Source organism: Hibiscus syriacus, unplaced genomic scaffold (assembly GCF_006381635.1).
Source record: "Hibiscus syriacus cultivar Baekdansim isolate YM2019G1 unplaced genomic scaffold, ASM638163v2 tig00112344_pilon, whole genome shotgun sequence".
Classification (NCBI taxonomy): Eukaryota; Viridiplantae; Streptophyta; class Magnoliopsida; order Malvales; family Malvaceae; genus Hibiscus; species Hibiscus syriacus.
Window position 1 is genome coordinate 1,683,373 of NW_024063307.1, and position 11,463 is coordinate 1,694,835.

General features: G+C 32.2%; 1 protein-coding gene across 1 annotated transcript; it reads right to left on the reverse strand.

Moving 5' to 3' along the window:
• Positions 1-8,921: 8,921 nt before the first annotated feature.
• On the reverse strand, positions 8,922-10,166 carry LOC120178263 (zinc finger CCCH domain-containing protein 15-like). The gene is made up of 2 exons (XM_039184176.1): positions 9,591-10,166; positions 8,922-9,248 (listed from the first exon to the last, which is right to left on the reverse strand). Exons 1-2 carry the CDS (start codon positions 10,164-10,166, stop codon positions 8,922-8,924), a joined length of 903 nt encoding a protein of 300 aa, XP_039040107.1.
• Between the last annotated feature and the right edge of the window lie 1,297 nt (positions 10,167-11,463).

Below are 11,463 nucleotides of genomic sequence, written 5' to 3' on the forward strand. Positions count from 1 at the left end.
CACCTTTCTCGCGTACCGGATGATGGTGAGCCGGGGCTTAGGCAGTTAATATAAAGGAGAGAAAACGAGTGAGAATAGGGGAAAACGTAAAGCGGTAGCGTTCTACCGTGTCTCGCTTTTTCTTCTGCTTTATTTATTTATTGCCAGTTGTCACGTGTAAACAGACCAAGGAAAGGGTAAAGAAGGAACCGTCGGATTGCAGATAAGACCGAAGTTCTGAATAAATGCTTTGGGGTAGACGACAAATTCACTTTCCCAATAACAAATTTTAATTTCTTTATTATCATCACCAACATTCATTACTTATTTTTATTTAAAATCATTTTTCCTAAGAAAAACCTTTTATGTTTCTCAAATTAATTAACAATAACTAATTTCTTTTTATTACGTTATTATCGTTGGATACTTTTTTCTGATTATCCAACTAATCACAGCCACCATTTCATCTAAGATTCGAAACACCACAACCGCAAGCTATAGTTATCATCCACAATCAAATCAACCTCAAGCTACTATCACAAATATAATTTGGTCATCGCCCAAACCCATAATCACCAATAACAACATGCAATAGACAACAAAAATAAACAATGTAAAAGAAGAAGAAGAAGAATTAATGAAAATTGTCCAATTCGATTTCGATCAATTCTCATGAACAGAACAACCGTCAATCAATTCTAACGATAAGAAAATTTTATTTGACTAAAAAAATAATATAATTCAATTTCAAGTTGATTCGATGATTGATAGTAACAAATTAAAATGTTCTATTTTTTAATTCTAATTGAGATTAGTTTGATAAAAAGACAGGATGGGAAAAAATAACAGTTTAAAGATCTTTTTATTAACCAGTCGATGGTAACGAAAATAGGAGCAACGAGTGTCAACTTCAGGTTTAAAAAACTAGAATGCTTTATGGGAAGAAGATTGTGCCTCACATTTGTTGAAAGTTTGATTTATACACCGAAAGTGCAAAGATAATGCACCGAATGAAGTCAAAAGCACCGAAAAAGGGCTATTAATTTTTTAAAATTGATAATAGTAAAATTGTAAATTTAGTCCTTGTAATTTAAGGTATTTACAATATTAGTCGTCAAGCTTCAACTATAAATACCCTAACTCATTTAGCTTCAAAACATCCAAAATCATTCTAGCTTTCTCCCAATATTAGAGAATTTAGAAAGTTTTTTTGAGAGTTGTTTTCTCCTTTTTATCAAGAGAGAATTGTCATTGTTTCTCCTTGTTTGATCGAGAGAAGTTGTAATTAATATTTTCTCATAGTGAAATTCTTCTACATTTGCCCGTGATTTTTACCCTATATTATTTAGGGTTTTTCACGTAAAATTTATGTCTTCTTTATTTTCATTTTTTATTTTATCAAATTATCAGTTGTGATTTTGCTCTATCAAATAACTGTATTCCACAACAATTGAGATCAGAGCCAGATTTGAGTGTGTAATATCTACTTATTATCTTTGTGGTTACCACCAAAAAGTGGATCCTCCAACATAAGAAAGTAAGAAGGTATTACCAATTCTTTGAAGGTTCCAAAGAATTATTCACGATAGTGAAATAGTGAGAGTTATCCGTAATAGAAGCTATGACAACAAAATATGATATTGAAAAATTCAATGAGAGAAATTTCTAATTGTGGAAATTGAAGATGAAGGTCATCCTGAAAAAAGAATGTTGTCTAGCGGTTATCAGTGAATGGCTGGTAAATTTCATTGATGACAACAAATGAAACGAGATAGACAGGAATGTTATGACAAACCTTTATCTAGCATTAGAAGATGATGTATTGTCAAATATTGAGGAGAAGAATACAGCTAAGGAGATATGGGATCCAAAATCTTGAGAGTTGTTTTCTCCTTTTTATCAAGAGATAATTATTATTGTTTCCTCCTTGTTAGATCGAGAAAAGTTGGAATTGTTATTTTCTCATAGTAAATTCTTCTATCGTTGCCCGTGGTTTTTATTGTATATTATTTATGGGGATCGCTTGTGGGATCTCACTGCCCGCAAAGTGATCATCAACAGAGATATTATATTTGTAGAAGATAAACTACAAAGAAAATAAGAAGATGATAGCGTTGAAAAGTCAAAGACTACACATATAAATATGGAAAAGGAGTTTGAACAAGGATATTCTTCTAAAGCAGAACCATCACATGATGAACATGAATCAGAGAGTTCTGAAGCTCCAACAACTCGTCAATCAGACTGTGTGAGAAAACGTCCCAATTGACACTCAAATTATGTTATAGAATGAAATATTGCATATTGCCTTTTAACAGAGGACGGTGAGCCATCAATATTCCAAGAGGCAATAAACAGCTCAGATGATTCACTGTGGATGATGGCAATGCAAGAAGAAATCGAAGCCCTTCATAAAAATAATACATGAGATCTTGTGCCACTATCACAAGGAAGGAAACCAATTGGTAACAAATGTGTCTTTAAAATTAAGCGAAATGGTAACGATCAAGTTGAGAGGTATCGTGCAAGACTGATGGTAAAAGGATATGCTCAAAAAAATGTATTGCTTTTAATGAAATATTTTCTCTTGTGGTTCGACTAACAACAGTTTAAGTAGTCTTGGCAATATGTGCTACATTGAACTTACATCTAGGACAGCTAGATGTTAAACTAATTTTTCTTCATGAAAATCTTGAAGAAGATATTTATATGCTCCAACTTGAAGGTTTTGAAGAAAAAGAAAAGAAAAACTTGGTTTACAAGTTGAACAAATATCTGTAAGGTCTAAAGCAGGCGCCGAGGTGCTGTATAAGAGATTTGGTTCCTTCATTATGTGACTTAAATACAACAGACTTAATACAGACCCTTGTGCTTATTTCAAGAGGTTTGGTGATAACGATTTTATTATACTACTATTGTATGTGGATGACATGTTGGTTGTAGGACCCAACAATAATAATATTGAATAATTGAAGGCACAACTGGCTAGGGAATTTGAAATGAAGAACTTGAGATCAACAAACAAGATTCTAGGGATGCAAATACACCGAGACAGAAGTAATAGGAAGATTTGGTTTTCACAAAAGAATTACTTGAAGAAGATCTTGTCACGATTCAACATGCAAGATTGTAAGCCAATTTCTACCCCTTTTCCTATTAACTTCAAATTATCCTCTAGTATGAGTCCTAGCAGTGAAGAAGAGAGGATGGATATATATCGAGTGTCGTATGCATCGACAGTGAGAAGTTTAATGTTCGCTATGATATGCACAAGGCCAGACATTGCACAAGCAGTGGGAGTGGTTAGTCGGTACATGGTGAATCCAGGCAAAGAGAATTGGAATACAGTAAAGAGGATCCTGAGATATATCAAAGGGACTTCAAATGTTGCATTATGTTACGGATGATCAAATTTACTTATCAATGGGTATGTTGATTCTGACTATATAGGGGATTTGGATAAAAGAAAATCTAACAGGATATGTGTTCAAAGTTGCTAGTGGAGGTGTAAGTTGAGTTTCAAAATTGCAGCTAGTTGTAGCTACATCCACAACAGAAGCAGAATATGTAGCAGCTACACAAACCAATAAAAAACAATATGGTTGAAGATACTATTGGAGGAGCTTGGGCACAATCAAGAGTATGTCTCTCTGTTTTGTGACAGTCAAAGCGCCTTGCATCTAGCAAGGAATCCAACATTTCATTCAAGGACAAAACACATACGAGTTCAGTACCATTTCATTCGTGAAAAGGTGGAAGAATGGACGGTAGATATGCAGAAAATCTATACCAAAGACAACATAGCAGATTTCATGACGAAGACGATCAATGCTGATAAATTTACTTGGTATCGATCCTCTTGTGGCCTATCAGAGACGTAAGCAACATGAAGGTAAAAGTTAGAAAGAATAGTGTGAAGATATGATTGTTCCAATCAAATCTTCAAGTGGGAGATTGTTGAAAGTTTGACTTATGCACCGAAAATGCAAAGATAATGTACCGAATGAAGTCAAAAAAGGGGGCGAGACTGTTAATTATTGAAAATTGGCAATGATAAAATTATAAATTTAATCCTTACACTTTAAGATATTTACAAGATTAGTCCTTAAACTTCAACTATAAATACCATAACCCATTTAGCTTCAAAATCATCTCAAATCATTCTAGCTTTCTCTCAATACTAGAGAATTTAGAGAATTTTCTTGAGAGTTGTTTTCTCTTTTTTATAAAGAGAGAATTGTTATTGTTTTCTCCTTGTTAGATCGAGAAAAATTATAATTCATATTTTCTCATAGTAAAATTTTTCTACCGTTACTGTGGTTTTTACCTTATATTATTTTGGAGTTTTCCACGTAAAATTTGTCTTCTTTATCTTCATTTTTATTTTCTCAAATTATCAGTTGCGATTTTGCTTTATCCGATAGCCGTATTCCGCAACAACATTAATATTTCTTACTTACAATTGACGACAATAACCATAATAAAAATAAATTAAAAACTTAATAATCGTACTATAAATTTAAAAATTTCAATGACCAAAATACAATTATCTGAAAATTTGATGATGTTTACCGGTATAATTATTAGCTTTTGGTACAAGTAAGAGATTCCAAGGTATAAAATATTATAAATACAATATTTCGTAAAAGGTTAACTCGTACATTGAAAATTTGTAATATTTATTAGTCACCAAATATTTCAGCCTTAATGTTATAATGTTTCGATTAATTAAGTAATTGAATACCAAAGTTTTAGGTTAGTGTGAATGATTTTTTTAGTATAACCACAATAGATCTTTTAATCAATAATTCTAATAGCGTACTGCAGAAGTAAAAACAATATTTCCAATTCAATTTACACCATTCATAAATTTTACTAATTCTGTAAAAAAGATTATGATGCTAAATTAAAACTTTACTGATGCCGTAATTGAGGATTATAATGTTTTTATTTATTTATAGTTTTGTTGGTTTATGGAGCACCAAATTTTGAAGATACAGTTGTTCTTTGAGAGTAAATTGAAGAGATTAATATTTTTGTTTCAAATGTAAAGTTCGGATTGAATTCGAGTTTAAAGTAAAAAATACCCGACCCGATAGATATATATATAACCTTATATATTTAAATATAATTACAATAATACTCCTCCATATATTATTTTTTTTAATTTATTTAATATTTTTATTGAATAAAAATATTTTTTTATTATTTCGAATCGGGTCAGATTTTTAAATTATATATCAGGTCAAGTTTGGGTCGTGTAAAAAGTTATTTTGATCCGATCAGATCGACTCTCGGGTGGATGACTTCTTGTTCTCAGGTCGAGTGAACAAAAAATACGATATAACCCAACTCATGGCCAACCCTAGTCGGAAGAGAAAGGTGATGGATTGAAGGATCAACCAAATATGATTATTTTCCAGAATTTCATTAATGCTGGTGGATATATAAAAATCAAATCAAATTAATAAGTGAATTATAAGACCAACGAACATGTATATCCAACATTCGTATCATATTATATTTAAATATATACTTATTATGTAATTTTATATTTATAAAATCTCTAGTCCAAGATTAAGGCATCAGATCCTCCACAGAACCATCTGAGGGCAGATTCATGGAGTCAAACAAAATAACCTTCACTACTTAGAAGCAAGGCCTGATCCAGATCTTCCACCATAGCCTTATAAATTTGTTAAAATAAAATTAGTTTAATGTTTCAGATATAGTAAATGGTTAAGGATTTCAACAGATTTTTCTCTTCGAACAAGAATTATGAGCTAATTAATTTTCAAAAGGGGAGGTCTCAAGCGTATATAGATCTGTGATTTCATCTCCGTGTAACCACGGAGGTTCATAAATCGAACTCTCAGAAAATCCATGGAAGCTGACATATATTTTACAGTTGAAGATCAGAGAAAGGATAAACAAACAGATCTGGTCAAATATAAAAGGAAAGATGAGAAAATTAGGTGAGAAGTAGCGATTGAACTTACCGAGCCAGGCACGAAATGGAAGAAAAGGATCGGAGGAGAAAGAAAATGGAGAGGAAGAGCCGGAAATCAGTGGAATGGGGGGTATAGGAAAGATTTGACCTAATCTCTTGTATGTTTATTTATAGATCAACAGAGAAGAGAAAGCATCTTTCCTAACACCCCACTCCCAAAAATTCTCAGTATCTCTCTCACCGCTTTCCTCTTCACCGGCCGTTGTTTATCCCCTTCTTCAGCGTTTAAGCTAATATCAATACTCGGCGATGCCTTTCCTTTTATACAAATTTTCAAGGACGCTGACGAAAGCCCTAGTACCCCTTACAATTTACAGATGTTTTTATGTGATGTGCTCATGTGGACGCCTTCGAGGTAGGCAGAATGATGTTTTTTTAATCCCTCAACTATGCCCAAAATATCACTTTAGTCCTATTTTCTTTTCACATATTTCTTGGGTATTTTGGTCGTTGAATACGTGATATTGGTCAAATTGTAGTTGGTTAGTGACCGACCAGATAAACATATTTTCCGTGATGATGAAAAAGTCAGTTTAGCCCTTTAATTGTTTGTTATGCATCTTTTACCACTCATATTTAACTTTTGTCAAATTGTTATTTGTTAATGACAAGATAAGCATATATTGCTGGATGGTAAAGGGATCTAGTCGCCATTTTAATTTTTTATTTTTGTTACCCACTCTATTTAGGGTTTTGTTCTAATTAATCTGGACCAATTTATTAGTTTTAATAAGCGAGTCTTTTTGGTGAAAATTTTTCTACAAATATAAAAATTTGAATTTAAAATTTACTTAAACGATATCAAACTGCTTATTACTTGTATCAACTCCATTAATCATTATTAGTGAAAGTATTTATTTTCAAAATTATATTATTACTTTGTCATTCTCTTTTGATGATGATATTTTATTATCAATAATAGTGCTTTTCAATTAAAATGGTGATAATATAATTTCCTCAAATTCTTAAATACTTTTCAATTTCTTATATTTTGGACATAGTTATCTTTTTTTTTCTTATATTTTGAACAGAGTTATCTTTCAAATAGTTGTCTTTTTTTAATTCTAAACAAAATTCAAAAAGATATTAACTTATTTTAGAAATGAAAAAGTATTTTGTATTGAACTAAAATATTAAAAAATTTCTTGAATTTTGAATAATAATTTATGTTCTTGTAATAGTTTTTCTATGCTCTTGTGAAGTAATCTACTAGGCAGTTTGGGTGCGTTGTAATTCTAATTCATTTTATTGTTTTATTAATTAAAATTCAGTTACAATTATTCAAAAAAAGTTGATTAATGTATATAAATACTTTTCATACTTACTATCCCACCAATGTAGGATATAAGCTTTCTATTTTACTCGATATAATTTACAAGTAGTTTATTTTGAACATCAATTTTTCATTATCACTCAACCATTTTATGCATATAGTATACCGTTATAAAAGCCTTGTGAAGTAGAATATAAAATCATAATTTATAATTCGAACCTCTACCCTTACCTATTAAAAATATGACTCAAAGTTTTCAAATATTCATTATTTTTCAAACAGGCATAACATCTCTAATGATGAAGTCGCCATTTATTCTCGTTGTCTCGGTAGTTGACATCTAACCCTTTAACAGAGCAAAATGTCGTCTACAAATTGTTCGGATTTAATCAATATACTGTTTTCTTTTCTCCTTTTTTTTTTATGTTTTTATGTTGTATGTTGTTTTTATTCGTTCTTTTGATCATGGGTTTGGTGTGCTTCACTCTCATCCCAAAAGTTCGTTTGTTGCTTGGAATGGTAGGAATCCCTACTCTTTTAAACTTTTTATTCGACCTTAGTCCAAATTTATTGTCTTATTATATTACGAGCCTCAATCAAAGATGTTGATGTGATTTTTCCATCTGTAAAAAAAGGAGGCGTAGTGACCAGGAGATGATCGGAAGGTAAATGACAGTGAATGAAGATGATAAGTTGTGAAAGAGGCGGTTTTGTTTTACTAAATGTGAAAATGAATTACAAAATGCTCGAGTCTTTAACTCATTACAAACAGTACTTATATAGCAACATTAAAACGAGTTTTACAGTTTGATCTAGCAGACTAACCAACATTTAACAAACTCAGTTAATTTTGACTAATCCAATACCAACTAATTACATTTTATTATATCATATTTCTAACACCCATCGCTGCAATCTCATCCTTGGATAGTTTTATTATGGTAAAAAAAATATAGGAACCTCATTTTATCTCTATATAGCTAAATGTGTCAAAATAAGAATGAGGTAATAATTCTTTGGAAATGTGAGGTTTTGAATCCAATGTTAGCTCTGGTGGTTAATTCACATAGTAAGTTTGGGCAGTAGAATTGATTTATTTGTGATACGCGTAACAGTAATTTACTCTGTGTGAAATGTAAAGAAGAAAAGTTTTAATGCAAAATTTCATCAAAGCATCCGATGTAAAGAACCAGTTACAACTTGAAAACGAGAAACTGCATGTTTAAGTATATGGAAAAAAAATTAACCAAGAAAAGTTTCAAGAGGCTAATGACATCAATATTGACTCCAAAGAAGTTGCTTACTTTGCCAGAATCTAAAAACATTATTACCATTAATGGTCCCTTTTTGGTTGAATTGTTGTTTGGGTTATCCCAACAAGTCCTCATGCGACTTGAAGTAACAAACATATTTTTAGAGACGTTAAAGACAAGGGTGAATATCCCTAATAACCTCAACAAATCTCCCACTATCCCGGAAAACAAAGCCTCTACTAATTTCCGTCCATAACCTTTTTTCCTTCCTTTTTCTTCTTTTATGATTTAGATTTCGAAATTTAATGTGTTCATACCTTCTTCAGTAAAAGCGTATTATTTTTTCAAAAAAAATATGAACATCTGCAGCCAGCAACCAATATTATAATCAGCCAATGGAGTAGGCTTACCTGATTCTGGTCTTTATGTGGCCAACGGACTTCTCCTGTTCAGTAAGTGCGTGACGAAAATGGCATCGATGACCGTAAGGACAGACATTACCGGCAAGGACCATCCTGCAGACCTCAGTCTTGTATCGAGGGTGGCGTATTACAGGGCGGAGCTCTTCAATACTATGAGCAAACTGGCAGTGGTCACCATATGGACAGGCACCAGTCTCTTGCCATTTGTTGCAGAGCTCTGTCTTTAACATGCCTTGGTTGTATGCTTCCAGTTCAAGTGACTTTTCTTCCTCCTTCCCTCCTTGCGCGCAAACCTTCTGCTTCATATTCGCCTATAATTTTAATCAGCAGATCTATTATAAGGATTTAACCAAGAACAAGAAACAAATGTAAATCTATTACTGATATTAATGACAAATAATATAAGCTTGGTTGCTTCTAAAATAATTCGTTGTCAAGACAAAGAAGGCATTCATTAAATAAAATAAAATAAAATAAAATAAAAGGCAATATAATTAATAGTTCCTATTCTGTTGTTTTGCTGCGAGAAAAATATTACTGGAAATTAAATGGCAGAATAAACAAAAATACACAATAGTAAACTGGAAATTATGAATTCGCAATCCAAACAGACATAAGAAGAAAAATTAAAAGAAAGTTAAAATTAAACTCACAGCTCCACTGATCTGTTGAGAAGCATTTGCAGTAGCGGCCCGAGTTAGTCCCCGAGTTTTACCACGATGGCTCACTGCTCCAACTTCACTCATCATCTTCAGATATCCATTGGACCTAACGGATATGCTCTTAGGCAACATAACCCTCTCAAAATCCACTTCATCTTCCACATCAGAAACTTCTTTTCCTACACCGTCGCCACCGAGACAAAGTCCTCCCAAAGCGTTCACCAACTCAAACGGCGTGGTGTTGTAATCAGAGGATGCAAAGTGGTTCTGGACTGAGGCTTGGATCATTGCACTGAGTTGCTTGTTGAGGTCGCGATTGACTGATCTCAGAGAAGTATTCTCTTGGCGGAGTGATTCGGCTTCTTTTGCAGCTTCGCGGAAGCGAGCGAGGCAAAGGCTGTGGCGGTTAATCATATCTTGATGCTGTTGCGTGAGGATATGGGGATCATATAGAGCGAAAAGAGAGGCGGTAGCTGCGGAGGAGGAGTAAACTCCGTCGCCGAGGTGATCGTTCGATTGTCTCGCCGTGAGGTCAGCGTAGACAGTTGAAACATTGTCATTTTGCATTTGCGATTGAATGAACTGATGCCTGAAAAATAATTTAGGAGAAGCAGAAAGGGATTTTAAAAAATGCAGCCGTATAAAACAAAAAAAAAAGAGCAGAGATTAAGCAAGAAAAAGACATTAAATCGGAGTAAATTTGACGCTCACCTGAACTTTTAAAGAACACTTCTGGTTTTCGAATTAGAGCAGGGAGAGAGGTATTTGTGGTTTACATTTCCTTTTTCGTTTTGTTTGGATGGAGAGAAAAATTACAGTCAAAGCCAAATGAAGAAATCTGATGAATGGGCATATAGAAGAAAGATTTGGAGGGAAAAAGAGGGCCCGCCGCGAATCGAAGAGAAGAATTCTGGAATCAAAACCGTTAAAACAAGCACATTACAGAATTACCCTTTTATCCAATTCCTCTCTTTTTAGGAGTGTTCATTAGGTTAAATCAGTGGCTGATCGAATCGAATTATTATTAACCACATTTTTTTAACTGTTAATCGAATTAATTTTTTTTTGAAAATATTAACCGAACCTAATAAATTTCGGTTAATTTTCGAATTAACTGAAATTTTTTAAAATTTTCTAATTTATATAAAAATTTAATATTTTTTAATTCAAAAATTAATTTACAATTAATTTAAATAATATATAATTATAAAATATTTTTTATGGATTTTTAATTAATTAATATTGATTTATGTTTAAAAGTATTGTATCTTAAATTATTAATTGAATTTTAAATGGTTTGGGTTGAACTCATATGTTATATATAATATATTTAAAATTTAAAATTTAATTTCGGTTAATTTGATTAATTTAACGTTAGTTCGGTTAATTAACCATTTTGAATCGAATTAATCATTAACCGAATTCTAAAAAATTTATTAACCGTTCAATTAATTCGGTGATCGACCAAATTAACCGAACTAATTCGATTCGGTCCGTTAATTCGATTAAAAATAAACACCCCTATCTCTTTCCAACTTTTAACCCAGTGTCACCTCTGGATTTCAATCATCTTAAATCACTCGTTATGGGTATTTAAGTCATTTAATGTTAAACAAAATGTAAGATCAAAATTCCACGTCATAAATGAATAAAGCAAATGATATATAAATAAAGGGACACTATATGTTCCGTTAAATGAAAGGATTCCAAGTTAACCTAAGCTAAGCTAATTAATTAATTTAATTTTTTATAGTTATATTTTTCAGAAAAAACGGGATAGGGGAACGGAATTAAGAAGGGGTAATGAATGGCCCAGTAGCAGTTAGTTAGGGAGGCATTTGATTTGCTTGTAATAGAAGTTAAT